The sequence below is a fragment of the Enoplosus armatus genome, chromosome 7 (genome assembly GCF_043641665.1).
Source record: "Enoplosus armatus isolate fEnoArm2 chromosome 7, fEnoArm2.hap1, whole genome shotgun sequence".
NCBI lineage: Eukaryota > Metazoa > Chordata > Actinopteri > Centrarchiformes > Enoplosidae > Enoplosus > Enoplosus armatus.
This window is the reverse complement of record NC_092186.1, coordinates 24,153,240-24,170,655: the sequence shown is the minus strand read 5'-3', so window position 1 is coordinate 24,170,655 and position 17,416 is coordinate 24,153,240. Positions and strand designations below refer to the sequence as shown.

The 17,416-nt window shown below is 41.7% G+C and overlaps 1 protein-coding gene across 4 annotated transcripts; it reads left to right on the top strand.

The window, feature by feature from the left end:
• The first annotated feature begins 5,151 nt into the window (after positions 1-5,151).
• On the top strand, positions 5,152-17,031 carry ttc14 (tetratricopeptide repeat domain 14). Of its 4 annotated transcripts, none has more exons than XM_070908714.1 (13): positions 5,152-5,507; positions 5,763-5,890; positions 6,947-7,146; positions 7,492-7,576; positions 8,762-8,891; positions 9,568-9,720; positions 10,561-10,632; positions 10,793-10,912; positions 11,587-11,709; positions 12,937-13,054; positions 14,977-15,080; positions 15,214-15,401; positions 15,441-17,031. In XM_070908714.1, the coding sequence occupies exons 1-13, from the start codon at positions 5,374-5,376 to the stop codon at positions 16,238-16,240; spliced, it is 2,355 nt and encodes a 784-aa protein (XP_070764815.1). In that variant the 5' UTR covers positions 5,152-5,373; the 3' UTR covers positions 16,241-17,031. The 4 variants fall into 4 exon arrangements, with proteins under 4 accessions (XP_070764815.1, XP_070764816.1, XP_070764814.1 ...); XM_070908715.1 differs by having other exon boundaries at positions 5,760-5,890; positions 15,214-16,049; positions 16,149-17,031; XM_070908713.1 differs by having other exon boundaries at positions 5,760-5,886; positions 6,949-7,146; positions 15,214-17,031.
• Positions 17,032-17,416: the final 385 nt, after the last annotated feature.

Below are 17,416 nucleotides of genomic sequence, written 5' to 3'. Positions count from 1 at the left end.
CGGAGTTGTGGTGGCTGCAGGTGTGGTGGTTACAGCCGGAGTTGTGGTGGTTACAGGTGAAGTTGTGGGGGCTGCAGGTGTTGGAGCCGGAGTTGTGGTGGCTGCAGGTATGGTAGTTGTAGCTGTGGTGGCTGCAGGTGTTGTAGTTGGAGCTGGAATTGAGGTGGTTGCAGTCGTGGTGGTTACTGGTGAAGTTGTGGTGGCTGCAGGTGTTGTAGTTGGAGCCGGAGCTGTGGTGACTGCAGGTGTTGTCGTTGGAGCCGGAGTTGGGGTGGTGACAGGTGAAATTGTGGTGGCTAAAGGTGTTGTACTTGGAGCTGGAGTTGTGGTGGCTGTAGGTGTTGTAGTTGGAGTTGGGGTGGTTGCAGGTGTTGTAGTTGGAGCTGGAGTAGTGGTGACTGTAGTTGTGGTGGTTACAGCCGGAGCGGTGGTGGCTGCAGTTGTGGTAGTTATAATCGGAGTTGTGGTGGCTGCAGGTGTGGTGGTTACAGCCGGAGTTGTGGTGGTTGCAGGTGTTGTAGTTGGAGCCGGAGCTGTGGTGACTGCAGGTGTTGTAGTTCGAGCCGGAGTTGGGGCGGGTGCAGTTGTGGTGGTTACAGGTGAAGTTGTGGGGGCTGCAGATGTTGTAGTTGGAGCTGTGGTGGCTGCAGGTGTTGTAGTTGGAGCTGTGGTGGCTGCAGATGTTGTAGTTGGAGCTGTGGTGGCTGCAGGTGTTGTAGTTGGAGCTGTGGTGGCTGCAGGTGTTGTAGTTGGAGCCGGAGTTGTGGTGGCTGCAGGTGTTGTAGTTGGAGCCGGAGTTGTGGTGGCTGCAGGTGTTGTAGTTGTAGCTGTGGGGGCTGCAGGTGTTGTAGTTGGAGCCGGAGTTGGGGTGGTTGCAGGTGTTGTAGTTGTAGCTGGAGTAGTGGTGACTGTAGTTGTGGTAGTTACAGCCGGAGCGGTGGTGGCTGCAGTTGTGGTAGTTATAATCGGAGTTGTGGTGGCTGCAGGTGTGGTGGTTACAGCCGGAGTTGTGGTGGTTGCACTTCTGGTGGTTACAGGTGAAGTTGTGGGGGCTGCAGGTGTTGGAGCCGGAGTTGTGGTGGCTGCAGCCGGAGCGGTGGTGGCTGCAGCCGGAGCGGTGGTGGCTGCAGTTGTGGTAGTTATAATAGGAGTTGTGGTGGCTGCAGGTGTGGTGGTTACAGCCGGAGTTGTGGTGGTTACAGGTGAAGTTGTGGGGGCTGCAGCTGTTGCAGTTGGAGCTGTGGTGGCTGCAGCTGTTGCAGTTGGAGCTGGAGTTGTAGTTGCTGTAGTTGTTTTCCAGGAAAACAGTAAAATCAAATACTTAATTTTATATATCTTGCCATGTTCATCGTATATAATCGTGTGTCATTAAGGAGTGGAAATAGCAGGATCTATTGTCTGTTGGCTGTCAGTTTCTATGCCAGTCTCTAAATCTCAAGTTTTTCCCAGACTTCCACGAATTTTGCGGTGGACATCCATGCTTTCAAAAGGAAGACCTTAGTGATTCAGATGACCCACCTTTTCTCTTGCACTGACCATCAAGCCAAACCAGTCTTTTTTGTCATCTATATCGTTATTTGTTTAGTTCAATACTGACTGTAAAAGCAACGTCTAAGTCAGAGATGGTTAGATGACCGAAGTTGATGAGTGCTTCACTGTTCTATATGTGAGTCACTGTTTTATATGTACCTTCAATTTGGAATTAATGTTTTTTAGGGTTTTAGTATTAATCACAATCAGACAATGTTTTGCAATATTAAATTTAAACTCAATATCTAACAATGCTTTAAAACCAATACTGCAACAGAGGACAAATAATAAACTTTTCAACTATTTCATTATTTGTTTTTTTTTTCTAATATTTCAAAGGTGAGACAGTGGCACCTGATTCCAGGATTCACGTTTCTGCTTTTGTCTGTTGTCCGTGACAGAAGACCATTCAGGCAGTAAATGCCACCTTGGAAATGAACCCAAACAAATGAACTAGCCCTATTTAATCCCTATTTAGCCCTATTAAAAGTATATAAATTCATTTTGATAATTGTATCTTAAGATGATTCAGACTAACAGTCATATATGTGTGCACGTTTATAATTAGTCATTGTATTGAAATTTCAATAAAACATTTATACTAATTTTCAGCCCATTTTTTGTCTCATTGTGCTTGTGGTAATTTATGCTGTTGAAATTACTCAAATTGATTTGATTAGACTATAATTAATGGTTGTTTTTGAGAAGAGATCAATAGCAGGCATTAACAGCAGTATATTGTAGAATGTCAAATGGAATACTTAACTTTTAGAATACTTAACACCACTATGGTTCCCAGTCTTCTCTGATACAAAAGGGCATATTAGAAAGTAACATAACAACACTCAAAGTCATAAAAATGTGTGACCAACCTTGTTCAGAGGATGTATGTAACAATCCAAGCAAAAATATCCAACAAAAGATTTCTCTCTCCATGATGACTGGTGTTACTTCTCACCACTCCAGGTACAGACAAGCACTTTGTCTGTGATTGCACATTGCATTAAATTACTCCTCCCTGAGATGTAGAGGGAGTGACAAGGCTTTGGTGTCAGAGGCTACTTTCCTATAACCTGAAAAACCAGGTAAGTGACTGACACATGTTTACAAAATATAAGACACTACAAACTAAACTAAATCATAAAACACATCATACAATTGAGAAAATCTGCAGTAACCCTATACCGTGCAGCACTAGGTTGACAATCCAGTTCTTTAAGAATGATGAGCAATTAGTTTATTATTTACATATTATATTAATATTTACTATTGATCAGCTTCTAGTGAGTCAGGTTGGATAGTCCTAACACATTTGTGTTTGAATGTTTTTCACAAGTGATAAATTACTCTTTTCTCACATTCTAAGCTAGAGCCAAGATGGGAAATGCTTAGTCAGAGTACATTATTTACAGTTAATTAGTGAGTCAGGATGTGTTTGATTTCAACACAAATAAAAGATTACTAACACAGAATGTGGTACTAATAACACATGGTATTTAAAGGGACCATAATCCTAACCTGAATTCCTGTACGAAAGTGGTGGGTCTTTATTTATTCATCTATTATGAGTGAAATTTGTTTGTAAAGAGTTTTATAATTGTACGACATTGTCACACTTATTAGCACAGTGGAATACATTTGTTGACCCATAGGCTTTCTTTTTGCCATAAGAAAGATTTGGAAATACAGGAGAAAGATATATGGAATTACTCATATTTTAATTCATTCAAATGCATAAAAGCAGAAGTTAATAATAAAGATTATTTTTATAGGATTGTCCTACTATTCAGCTCTGTGGTTTCCTATATTATTATGCAACATGGGCGGAATAAAACTTTAATACTCAAAAGGTGCCAAAGATTTTGACAATAACGTTAGGTTCTACTGCCTAATCCTTGACCAATTGGAAAAGGTGTGTTTTTACCAACGACTAAGTGTCACTGAGTGGAAATTCATATTTTTGTGAATCAACAGAAAGGTTTTTTAAATGCTTTTCAGCATCTGTGTAGAAAGACCTCGGCATGCCCTTGCCTTTTGCACTTAAATTGACATGTTAATGTAGATTTGAAAAAGCTCTTCCTTTCCTCTATCTGAGTGATCAGAAAATATATGAGGAAGAGTGGGCCAGTGGCCAGAGCAAATATGTAAAGATGAAAGACTCAATTGCAAGTTCAGCCTGTGAGCTATTTAAAAAAAAAAAGTAGAATCTTTGCATAATAATGCTTCCTTGTGGCACTGGAACATCCATGCACGCCATGTCGTAACACTTTATTTGTTATTGCTCTGATACTCCACTGAGGATCTTCTTGGTTTTAGATCTACTTTAGCTGGTATCAAACAACTGTAAATGAAATGGGTGGAACGTACACCCCCGTCAACATTGCGGGTTTTCCACAGTTCAAATGCCATGTCACTTAATGGGCTCTTGCCAAAGCCAAGCGATTGCGGTTAACCCACGTCAATGTTGTCAAACAGGTTTAAATAGTTGTGATACAATTCCTCTCTTCATCTGCTCTCCCTGCTTTTTGGTCAGTTCACACTCTACTGTTCTACATTATTAATTTAGTTTTTACTGTTATCACTTCGTTAATTATGTACACATGCTGATGAAGCTCAACCCTAATAAAAACTCTATAACGTTCAATTTTATTTATACAGCGCCAGATCACAACAAAAGTCATCTCACGACACTTTACAAATAGAGCAGGTCTAGACGGACTCTTTATAATAAATAAATTGATTGAATTACTGTTTTAAACGATAAACAAACAAACAAACGGACAAACAAATCTACAAATGTATAAGCCCCAAATAAAACTGTAAGCTTTCTGATTAGGGCACCTCGAAAAGCAGGATCTGCTTGGCTGTGAGTCTTTCCTACTCTTTCCATTTGATAACATTGTGCTTTTAAATGTTGAACAGTGCATTTTCCACTAATTGTTATGTTCTTTTTAACTTAATGACACGTCACTTGGTTCAATGCTGTCTTGTCATCTGATAAATGTTCTTGATATTTTGTGTCAATTTGAAATATAATATAAATACAACTGCTGTTATCTCCACGCTCAACAACACCAAAACAACCAATCAAAATTACTTTTATTCTTGGGAGAAGGATGAAACAGCATTTAAAACATTTTGGGACGTTTATCTTCGATTTGTAAAATATCGGATAATTCTACCTCGTTGATAATTCAAAATATGTTTTATCGACGCAGATGATCAGATTTTAGCGCAGAGAAAAATCAGTACACGACCAATGAATCTAATCAGCGTTCAACATAGTTCCTAGATGGAACTTGTTTCTCCCGACGGTTTCAGTGCGACACACCCTGCGCATGCCCACTCGTCCTTGTCTATTGGCCATGCGCGGAGATTTGAGTAACACTAGCTGAGTTTGTTGCTGTAGCTAGTAAAACGATTGTTGTGTTTTGTGTTATAGGAATACGGAGCACCATTGCTTTTGTAGAACTATCGGAATACTGTGAGCTTTGACGAGGATAAACTCCAGATTTGAACGCGCCGGAGTGTTAGCATGACTAACTAGCGTTTGTTTTGCTAGCTAGCCGAACGACGCACAGCAACGTTGTCATTGAATTTACGTCCATTAAAGTGTATTTCTCAGCCTGTTCCCTAAATAATCCAACATTTAGCGAGTCGGCGCTTAAAGCTGGTAAATTGACGTGTGTAGTGAAACAAATATGTCTCTACCGCAACACGAGTGGCGCATATGCTAAAAGCTAAATCTTTTTACGTCAATCATAGCCAGCGGCTGCTGTAGCTTTGACTCGTACAAGAATGTGATTGCAGTCCTTGTAAAAACAAAGCGAAACAAAACAGAGAATGGACAGAGAATTGTTGAGGCAGTGCCTGACGTATCATGGAGAATCGTTGTTCAACAAACTGAAATGTGAGCAAACAGAAAACCCAGATTTCCAAGCCGTGGTGTCTGACCTGTGCAAGGCCACGTATGAAAGGTATGTCAACAAGTTATGACCTCTAGCTCCACATGCAGCTTTTACAGAATTGATAGAGCCCCCCCCCCCCTCCCCACACATTTGTCACTATTTTCTAGAAAATACTCCTATGCCTTTACTCTTTAAAGTTGGTTTACTTTGAGGTTATGGGGAATATTTCCAGTTTAGATATGAGCGGTTACATGATTTCATCTTCCTGTGTGACAAAAGATTATTCACTAAAGAGCCTGTGTTTTTTTTTTGTGTGTGCAGCAGGGGTGAAGGGCAGGACAGCCCCCTCGTGGAGCAGTTCGTTGCCAGGAAGGCTGACATCCTGTTTTGTCCCGCATGGCAGACCGCCACTCATAAAGAAGAGGAGCATGAGGAGGAGGAGGAGGCTGCAGGTGTGTGTGTGTGTGTGTGTGTGTGTGTGTGTGTGTGTGTGTGTGTGTGTGTGTGTGTGTGTTGGTTTGACCACTTATCTCAGTTGGCAAACGACAAAACTTTGCATCACAGCCGACATCTTACCCCAGATGTTGGGCTGAGCTCTCAGCTTGTCAAACCTCTGTTCAGTCCCTTCCCGCTCTCTGCGGGAAGCTGAACAATTGCGGGAAACATCGCTGTTGTCAAACAGGTTTAAATAGTTGTAATACCATTCCTCTCTTCATCTGCTCTCTCTCTCTCCTTTTTGGTCAGTTCAGACTCTACTATTCTACATTATTACTTTCGTTTTTACTGTTAACACTGATGAAGTTCAACTCTATAAATAAAATAAAAACTATGCAGATTTCTTTATAACGTACAATATGTGCCTCCCTTCGAAACAACACATATATGCACTGTACAATCCATAATTATGCATTTACAAAGCTATAGCTGAAACCTTGTATATTATATATTTTAATCTTGATTCATTATACAGTTTGCACTCATTAAGTTAGTCATCTGTCCTGAAGCCCTTATTTGCCCTAAATATTGCTATTAATATATAAAAAAAAATAGTGCTGATGGTGTATGTGATTTTGAATTTGAAACTTTTTTTGATTGAATTACTGTTTTTATTGATAAACAAATGGACAGAAATACTTTGCCCCCCGGGATCAATAAAGTATTTCTGATTCGGATTCGGATTCAAACAAATCCACAAATGTATAAGAACCAAATAAAACTATAAGCTTCCTGATTAGGGCACCTCAGGATCTACTTGCTGTGAGTCTTTTCTACTCTTTCCATTTGATAACATTGTACTTTAAAATGTTGAACAGTGCATTTTCCACTTCATTGTTTTCTTTTTTTAACTTAATGACACGCCACTTGGTTCACCTACACCGTGTTTTAATACGTCCAAATTCCCAGGGCCAAAACAGAGCGGAAAAGATGTTGTTTTTATGCGTTAATATAGAGAAATGCATCCTTGTATACGACATGTTTGATTCAGCTCTCTGCCTGTGCTTTCCCAGAGCCCTGTGCCATCATGCCACCGGTGGAGTTATTCATGGAGGTGTCGTATGAGGAAAGAAGAGCCATGCTGTACAGAGACTTGGAGAAAGGAGACATTGTGGTGGGGAGGATCAACAACATTAGAGAATACGGCTTCTTCCTCACTCTTCTTTGCACGGCAGGAGGACTGAAGAGAGACATAGAAGATCTAGAGTTGTCGGTATGTCAACAAGCTAAATCTGTTGAACGTCACAAACCTTGTAACAGATTGAAACCAGTGTATATTAAGAAGACTTAAAAAGCACCAACTCTGCGGTTGTGTCAATTCCTGAATGACTGTCAGCGGGGGTAAACAATGTGTACCTGTCTATGAATACCGTGCTGTAACCTACATATGGCCCCTGGGAGTCTTCTTCCCTGAACTGTAGTTAGTGTAGTATTCCTGTTCAACTACACACCTGGTGGAATGACAGAGAATATCTGGAGGCATATTTAAACCAGTGCAAGCTCACCATCCATCATACCTTCAAACTAATGCATGCAATCCTTTCTTTTCTACCTTCAGGCTCTTTGTTACATCAGAGAAATTCCCTCCACTGGCAGCCATGATGATCCTCTGTCCTACTACCAGATCGGGGACTTCATCAGGGGTTAGCGTCTTAGTCGGCTCTATCTTAAACACCCAGCTGTGTGACTACACTTTGTCTTTGACAGCCAGACTTTAAGCTTGTTTTCCCTGAAGTTGTGACAAGGCTTTGAAGTCGACTTTCGGTTTTGGGGGAAATGGACTTGAGATGGCAGTAATCATATTTGCAATGAGTGGGGGGGGCCATTCTTTTTGCATTATGCAGTTTTCAGGAGGAGTTAAATCACCAAAACAATCAATTTCTTGCCACCACTCTTTTCAGAAATCCAGTTAGGAATATCCTAAGCCTTGTTTTGATCAACATTAGCACCGTGTTTAAAAAACGCAGCCCTTCATTTCAGTTAGACCACTGTTGGCACAGTGGTGGGTGTCGATGCAAAAAAAAAAAAAACCCAAACAAAACCTTGATAACTTTTCAGAACTGTCAAGTCCTTCCTCATAGTATTATAAACCACTGTGGAGAGTTTTTGGCATCTGATGAGCTTTCAAATTCAAAGTGTCCTTCCTGGGCACTATTCCATCATCTTACCATTGTCTGAAATGACACGCCCCCACCAATCACAATCTCTTTGAACTGTAGAGCTGTTTTCGGTCTCTTCCACTGTAAGATGCCAAGATGTTTTGGTGAAACCGTAACCGATAAGAATCTGTTACACAGTGTACTAGAAGCTAGCCAGCTGGAAATGTGAATGACAGTGATATGTTTGTCATCTGGTCTTGTTTTCCGTATGACTGCATGTTGTGAGGAAAGCAGTGATAGAGTATATTAGGGTTGCAACAAACAGTTGTTGTCATTGTGTTTAGTGTTTTCCGACCAACAGAACGAAAACCCAAAGATATTCACTTTACTGTGATATAAAACAGAGAAACACAGACAGTCTTCACACATGAGAAGCAGAACCAGAGAGTGTTTGGCATTTTTGCTTAAACAATTGCTTGAACAATTAATCCATTATCAAAATAGTTGTCAAGTAATTTTCTGTAAATCAACGAATTGACTAATCATTGAAGCTCTACAATGTGTGTGCTTTCCCGCTAGAAATCCATTCATAAGTTAAAGCTACTAAAATTCTGTGAGTTTTTGCTGTTTTTGTTGTTCCACACGTTGGACAGAAAACATCTAATCATTATGTATATAATGTAATAGTCAAATAGTGTCTCCTGAGTTTTGTGCTTTCGTGTTCTGTAGCTGCCGTGAAAGATATTGACCGCTACCAGGAGAAAATCACGGTCTCCCTCCACCAGGCCTCCCTTTCTCCCAGCTTGGAGCACATCAAACTGGGTGTCATTCCCCGGGAGGAGCTTCCCATACACTACAGGTAATTAATTACACAACGTGACAAAACGCGACAAAATATACAACACAGTAGGCAGGTTTTGTTACTTTATTGACAGACAGACAGTGAAAGCGAGGCTCATAGGGAACCAATCTAATGCAGAGGGTATCATCTTCTATAGCCATGACATTGTGCAATCAACCTTTACTTCATAATGATAAGTTAAAGCAAATAACTTGTCCATTTCCATTTTTAACAAACCATGTGTAAAACGAATTAAAATATGAAATGGTTGGAGTTTGAGAATTACTTGAGGGAAAAACATCTCTATTTGTACTTAACACTAATTGAAAAATGAATATTGAACTTATGTCAGGATGGGAGAATGTGGGACACAGTCTAATTTAAAAAAAATGGTCATATGGAACTAGTAAATCTGTTTAAAACCATTTCACCCTGTCACATCATACTTCAGAGGATACTCTTCATTATTTAATACAGATCAGTGGCATTCATGATAAATGCTCATGTAAGCAGTTTCTTTGATAGAGTATATTAGCGTCGTTATCGCTTTGTGACCACCACAGAAGATAAAGAAACCCTTAAAGCAAATTGTGGCATTCCTTCCTAAAACTGGAATAATAGCATAATGCTAACTTTTCTTGTGGATCCAGTTCTAGCACGGCCCGCTGACTCCTCTCCTCTCCTCTCCTCTTAGTCGTAGCGTCCGTGCAGCCGCTGACAGTGAGACGTATGAGTGTATACTGATGAGTTGCCACGGTTACCACAACCCCTCAGTAGTGGACTACCTGCTGGAGAAGGTGGGAGTCAGTGACACCCACCCACCATCAATGATGAGAGGACTGCAAAGGTAAACATGTCGACTGACTGACTACAAATGCATTAAAGCACCACCATGTTTTGTTGGAGGATTGTATTGTATCGTATTTCCTATTTGGATTGTATTTCAGTGTCTTACTTGTAAGCAAAGTAGCAGTTATCTAAGTAGTGTATGTACCAAATGTCAAGGAAAGTTGCAGAACATTTTATGTAAGTAATTGTAAATGTGCTTCAGGCCTGGGAAAAGTGTAAGAAAAATGACCTGGCTCTACCGTCACGACAGAAGAGAAGGAAGTGCAGGTCGAAGGCAAATAGATGTATTTATTTTAAGAAAGAGAATGATGTTAAAATACATCAAAAATTCAATTAGGTGTGGTAATCAGTACAGTCAGTAGTGAGGGTGTGGTTGGTGTTGCATGAATCAAACAAAGATGCACAGGAGAGAAGAGCCCCACCTGGACTGAGAAAGGTTGGGGATTTATAGCGGGGGAGCACCGGAAACAGGTGCTTCCAACTACGTTGAAGTTTGCCTCCAGCAACCTGCTATATATAGATATATATACACATATACATATATGTACACTTAAAATAGTGTACTGTTGTATTGTTATGGGATAGCTGAGGCCGTGATGCACTGAGGGGACACATAGATGGATGACGTTCATGTGGTGTCATGAGCCAGTTGACAACTACTGAAACTTTATCGTCAAAAACGTCTCGAGTGTTTACATGTCAGGAAACTGTTCTTTCTAAGTGAAAAGGCTTCTAGGTAGGCTGATAAACAGTGGCACCCTTAAGGAAAAGGACAATGTTGAGGGAGGATTGCTTTGAATGTCACTAGAGTTCTTCCCTGTGCCTCTTTTCTCCACAGTAAACTTTTCCAAGAGGAGGATTTTGCCTCTGCAATCCGGAAGAAACAGTCCGCATCGTGGGCCTTGAAGTGGTAAAGCTAAACTTTTAAACTTACATGGACTAGCGCCGCCATTGTATTTCATCGCTCTCTCATAGTTTTCACAGTACAAACGTATGCTTTTAGACTGTCATTCTTCTTCTGACTTGACATTAATATAATACATTTTCCACATTCCTCGTCTGTCTTTCAGTGTCCGTGCAGGTGTGGACCACTTCAAACATGGTCGCCATGTGGAAGCCATGAATGAATACAACAAGGCCTTGGATATCGACACTAATAATGTAGAAGCACTGGTGGCACGTGGAGCTCTGTGAGTTGATTCGTATTTTAAGTCATACAACCTACTTTGGATGTTAGAGTGGTGTTTAACTCTCGTTTGGTGTTATGAGTTCCTGTAATTATCTGTGATTGTTGGACATTCATGCATTGTTTCACAAGCCAGCTACTGTGTGTTTTCATTCATGGTGAAGGTTGAAGAAAAGTTTTTAATAAGAAATTGTTGACGTAATCCTTTTTTTAAAAACCTTGTGTAACATTTTGAAAAAGTGCGTTGCACTGACAAAGAATGCCTCAGACAGAAAAATGTGGGGAGCAATATTTCTGAGACCACGCCCCCGTCCCTGTCACGAATACGTTATTCATGCTACAATGAAACTCTGTCTTTAACACAGTATTTAACACACATACCATTTATGAGATAACACAAAGGGAACTTTTATGAATTAAATAACTAAATTATGCAGAAACTTGTATTGTAATGTTGCTCACTTGTTAAATGTTTCTTGTATTTATTTACATTGTTGTCTGTTTTACACATTTACATTGCGACTCTTGACTGATATTCCCTCTGTGTGCATTAGTAATGTGTTATACCATTTAGACCAGTTGGACAAACCTAATTGTTGTGCTTACTGCAGATAAAATTATTCTCTGTTTAGATGTCTTTTGTTCTCACTGTGTTTTTCCTCCATGGGTTATTCACAGCTATGCTAACAAAGGCAGCATTGTGAAGGCTATAACAGACTTTGAGTTGGCCCTGGAGAGCTGTCCAGATCACCGCAACGCCAAGAAGTACCTCTGCCAGACGCTGGTGGAGAGAGGAAAACAGTAAGCAGTGCTACCTGTGCTTTGGTAACAGCTCAGATCTCTGAATTCAATGTTGCTGCAATAAGATAATAAAGATCATGCAGTATTAATGCATTGACATGACAACTTCTTCATGGGATGTCTGCCCTGGTTGTTTTGGGTCAATGAAAAAGTTCCACATTTTATTCCCAGCTGCAGTTTGCATTCTAGTTTAGAAAGACTGGAACCAGTGAGAGATATGTTGGATTATCAGCTAAGGTGGTAAATCATCTATATCCTGCCTCAGCCAGCCTCATGATGAGCTTAGCTTGCAGACTGTGGCCCACATATCTAGTGTCTGGTATATTTCGACGGATAACGGCAGTATTTTCATTCATGCTGACATATAATATAGTATCCAGAATGAGAGGTACTTCTGTGCAACAGAGGAGTGTGTCGGAGCCTACCAAACGTTTCTATGGTCCCACTATTTGGATATATGGCATGTGCTGTGTGAAATAGTGCCACTGCCTGTAAAGCTTTCTTTAATGAATAGAATGTATTTATTATTCATGATGTTAGAAGACGTGGTCTTTATTTCAGACAATATAACACTGCTGAAAACTCTGTTGTAAGTGAGGAATGCATGGATTTTACAAGTGAGTCGTGGACGTGCTTGATCAGTATACAAATGTTGTGTCTGGGTATATTGGACTGATTTGGCGACCCGTCTTTGTGGCACTGCTGCGAGCAAGCAACATTCAGACAGTAACTTTAGCTGAGCTCATCGGGAAGTGTTTACTCCCCGGCTGTGCAACTAGCTGCCCCAGTTAAATGCTTTATTCATGCCAAATTCGTAGAAGGCCAAGTTCAGCGCCATGGGCTGTGGTTCAGGTCAGCGTTGGCGAGTTTTTCTCTGATCTGGATCTGTGTCCCAAAGTAATCATTGTCATGCTGCTCAGCCTACATGTGTGGTAGAGGAGGCATCACCAGCAGCTGCACAGAAATCACAATCTGAGTGTCATTTGTCTTGTATGTTTAAAAAAGGGGGTTTAGACTTTCCTGGGCTTGGTCAACGTTGAATTGACAGAAATGGTGTTTTGGATGAGTGAGCATCTATTGTTCTGGTTTGTTCCCGTAATGAAAAAAGAGGCCAATGTAGAGATGGGAGTGGTAACAGGAATATTGTGTATTGATTAATTGTTACTGAGTAATATTTGTGAGGTTCACTCAGAGGTTGATTCTGTGTGTGTGTGTGTGTGTGTCTAGGCTTGAAGAACAGGAGAAACTAGTAACAGCGGAGGGATTGTACAGGAGAGCTCTGACTCTCGATGACTTAAACCCTGAGGCGCAGGAGGCCCTGCACAAGATCACAGACACTATACAGGTGAGTGGGCCACAACACACACACACACACACACACACACACACACACACACACACACACACACACACACACACACACAAGGGTATCGGGAAAGTTGTCAGGTAACTGCTATGACAGCAGACTGATGAGAGTGTGCGACTGTTGTAAGGCCACATTCATCTCTCATCTCACTTGGTCTTAAAGACAACTGAGATGTCCCCTGATTGGCATTTCTGTCAGTTGTCTGAAACGAATGTGAAAATATCTGTTTGCATCCCTTTTGACAAAGATGTGTGATGCAGTCTTTCTTTCATAAAGCGACCTATATTCAATCATTTTGTATCAACAATAGATCACATGACTACTCGTGTGTGAAAGGGCTCAGTTATCACTCAACTCTTTCTTTTTAGCGTCTTTCAGCTCACTGTTTGGGGGTTTGTGGCCCTCAACGTTTCTGTTTTGGTTCAGTCTCGTCAGTATCGTTTCAGACAGTGTATAAGTTCATCACTAGCCGGTGAACATAGCGAAGTAATTAGCAGCTAAAGAGTCAGATATTTCCCTCGGGAGTTGGTAGAGACCAAGAACAAAGTTAGAAGGAGAGTGAATATTGGAAAAGTCGACTCCAAATGAATGATAATGTTGCTCTGTGTCTGCTGGATATATGAATAGGCAACTGTTAGGCCTTAAGTTCACCATATCAGCTTAAACGCTGATGCCAGGGTTCACAGCTTGTTTCTGCTGCCCCCAAATAGCCATCAGACCTGCTACGACTGATCAAAATCAGTCGTAGCAGACGTTTTGAATCTTGCAATCAAATACGCACAACCTCAGTGTTTTATGAGTAAGATGCCATTACAATAAAGTAGCACCTCTTGTGCCAGCCTAGCATCACACCAACACACAACCTGACCAAACCTGTAAGTTCACATAGACTCACAGGCATTTGATGCTGGCAGGGAGGGTTTGCCAACCTCTTCAGAAAGACAGTTTGACAGCTTTATAAGATCCGATATTTATGCACGGCCTGTCAAACTGGTTTCCTGTTGGCCACTCTACATTCTCTGATTATTAACCAATGATAAGAAAAAAATGTGTCTGTGTCAAACAGGTAGGCTTGAAACTTCGGTGCGTCTGCTAATGGTTTCCTTGCTTGATGTTAGTTAGTTAGTGCACTTCTCCTACTGTGACTTCTCAAAATGTCCAAAGTCAAAAACAACAACAACACAGGAAAATAAATGACTGTAGTTAAAAAGCCCTGCACACATGCACACACTGTGAACACACTCATGTTTGTAATACTGATGAAGTGTTTTGGTGTGTGTGTGTGTCTGTGACCCTGGGACCCTGCCCTTTTGATCCTCCAACTGCCACGGCCTTGTCACCTGCCTCGCGCCGGGGGGTGGGGTGGAAAAAAAAACAAAACAAAAAACAACAACAAAAAAATGTAACTGCACAATGACAACGACTCCTCCGCTGGACACTGGTGTGCGCCGTGTCCCTGGTCCAAATGTGGTAACGTTGAAACCTCTCTCTCGCTCGTCTCTCTCTCTCTCTCTCTCTCTCAATGGGGAACAAATGCTGTTTGTTTTCTCTGCACACCTCTGCCTCTGTCCCATCTCTCTGCTTCTCTGCCAACCGCCGTGCTCTTGGATCACGCCACTTCTTCTGTGGTAAATAAATGACCCTCCGTCATATGTCTCGATCATCCTGTCCTCTGTGGTTTGTGATCGTTGTGTTCTTCTGTCCCGCTCAAACTTTTTTGGCTTCCCTCTTCCTCCACATACTTTTTACTCCAACATGAATGAATGAATGTCTGAATGCTGTTTTCGGGGTCCCTGTTGCATGTCTTGGGTCCTGATGCATATGTGCTTGAATATGTCTCTGTGGACTTTTGCCTGCCGTTGTCATGTCTTGCTTTTTGCCTCGCCCCGGCGACCGTAAAGAAATCAATTCGCCTGCGAGAAGAAGCGCTGGCTAAGGAGGAAGCGAAAGTTAAGAGCCAGACCAGCGCTGAGAAATTGCGTAAGATCTTAAAAGAGGAGAAGAGGTGAGTTGGCTCTGATCTTTTCAAGGTGTGGCAGGTAAATATACTGCAGATAAAGGCATGTAGGTATTTTCATAACTATAAAGCATCAGCTGTTTTATGAGAGTGCAATTTTCAGTGAACGTCTTTTCTACAGGATGAAGAAAAAACGCAAGAGATCAGCCTCTTCCTCTTCGTCGTCCTCCGCTTATTCCAGGAACTGCTCTTCTCCTTCGTCGTCTTCCTCCTCTCACAGGAGGTCCAAAAAGAAAAAGAAGAAGAGGAGGAGGTCCGAGCGGGGCAGTAAGCGCCATCGCAGGATCTCCTCCCGGGAGAGCAGGAGGAGTGAGGAGGGTAAGAGCGAAAGAAACGGGAGGGAGGAAGAGGAGGGTGAGGTGGAGTGGTATCCCGCTCCACCCAACACCTCCGCCACCTTTCTCAACCAGAAGGGAGGGCCGGAGTTTGGAGAGAGGGATGAGGCGGAGGTGAAGGAGAAGGACGCCGAAGACAGAAGGATCTGTCAGCTGTACTCTCTGTCGGCAGCTTCAGAGGAGGAAGAGTCCGACTCCTCACGCAGAGAGAGGAGGAGAAGGGACAGAGAGGGGAGCGGGACAAAGAGAGGGAAAAACTGTCCCAGTAGAAGCCCAGAAAGAGAGGAGAGGGCGAGCAGGAGCAGAGAAAGGAGGGATAAGAGCAGGGAGAGAGGGAAGGAGGACAACAGGAAAGACCGGAGAGACAGCGACTCCAAGAGGAGAAGCAGCTTAGATGAGAGCAGAAAGCGCAAAGTGTCCTGCTCGTCGGCTGAGTCGGAATATTCACGCAAATCCAATTTCAAAGCCGAATATTTAGGGAACTCTGCGTCCAAACACGTGGAGAGTAGGATGAGACACGACTCCTCCAAGAGGAACTCCTTCGATGGAGGTAGGTATGAGAACAGAGGGCGGGAGGAGAATCGGGTGGTGGAGGAGGCAAACAGAGAGGACGGTAGGAGAGGCAGAGTGGAGGAGGAGGGCAGCAGGTCAGATGCAGGAAACCATAAAAGGTCGGAAGGTGCTGTGAATCTTAAACAGGGTTTGACCTCGGTGCCGGGAGGAGGGCCTAAAAAAGGCCTCCCTACTAATCTGGTAGATATTTTCAATCAGATCGCCCAGTTTGAGAAGGAGAAAGGAGCCGGGCCAAAATAATAACTCGACACCAAAAGTCCAGAATGTGCCCGATACTAGTGAAACAGATGTCCGTACGATGAATTCATTCATTCATTCTGGACTGGACGTTCAAGATGTGTGTGTTGTGGATTGAATGTTGAACATAATCTTCAGTGTTGGAGGAAGCTCCTGATTTATCTTTGAAATGTCTTATTCTTTATGGTAGATTTAAGGCCTCTGAGCAACTGTCGTAATTTGCTGGATAATAACTGATCAAAATGTGTGAAAATGTTCATCTGAAACTGGGTTGAAACTATGATTTAAACCAAGTATAGATACTTTCTCAAATGATGAGTGATGATGTAATTATTGTAACTGGTGATTATTAGTGTATTTTTGTTTTTAGAGAAGAACATTTTCCACTTGTATCTAAATAACTTCACATATGACAGCATCAGTGACAGATATTGCATCTTAAGTCTATTATTTCGTCCTCTGTGGTAACGTCACCCATGTAGAGAGTCATTTTTGTGTACGTTTTGACAAGTTATCACGTTATCCAGCACGTCTCACGTTGCCCCAGGCTTTAATATCTCTTGTTTTGTTGTTCATCTTAAATTGAGACCCTTTTTTTTTTTTTTCTGTTAAAGAAGATACTGCCTTGTGCCATTTTGTGCATTCTCTCTGTGGCTTGTTAAACCTTTTCCCAAACAACTTGACTGTTAGTACTGCAGTACACAATACAGATATTCCAGTTGTATTCCAACACATTTCACCTGTGGTAAAACAAACTCAGCTGAAACAATAAAGCATTTAATATGTCAAAATGACCCTGTGATTCGTTTCTTTCTTATTTCTTTTTGATCGTCCGAGTCTGAGAGATTGTGTTAAGTTTGCCACCAGTCCACCTAATGCTAATAGACCATAAATATTGAATTCCATTCACAGGAATGAAGTTATAGCAGTATATCAGCTACAGAAAATACAAATATTCCAAAGCGTCAAAACAACAAAATGAGCATTTCAATTTCATTGTCTCTTTCAGGCAGGACTCATCTGAGTCTGAACCCACGAGGAAAACACATTTCTATCAGATATTAATGCAGTGTTTGACTTGGATTATACATTTCATTCAAATATTTACACAGTTTCAAGCTTCAAATACTGTGTATTCTATTGTTTTTATAACCCCCTGTGTCACTGTTACCAGTGCTG

Coding starts and splice junctions, on each gene's coding strand:
- ttc14 (XM_070908712.1), top strand. CDS start 5,374: ATGGACAGAGAATTGTTGAGGCAGTGCCTGACGTATCATGGAGAATCG. Junction 8,892..9,567: donor GAGCTTCCCATACACTACAG/GTAATTAATTAC, acceptor CTCTCCTCTTAG/TCGTAGCGTCCGTGCAGCCG. Junction 15,081..15,213: donor ATCTTAAAAGAGGAGAAGAG/GTGAGTTGGCTC, acceptor TCTTTTCTACAG/GATGAAGAAAAAACGCAAGA.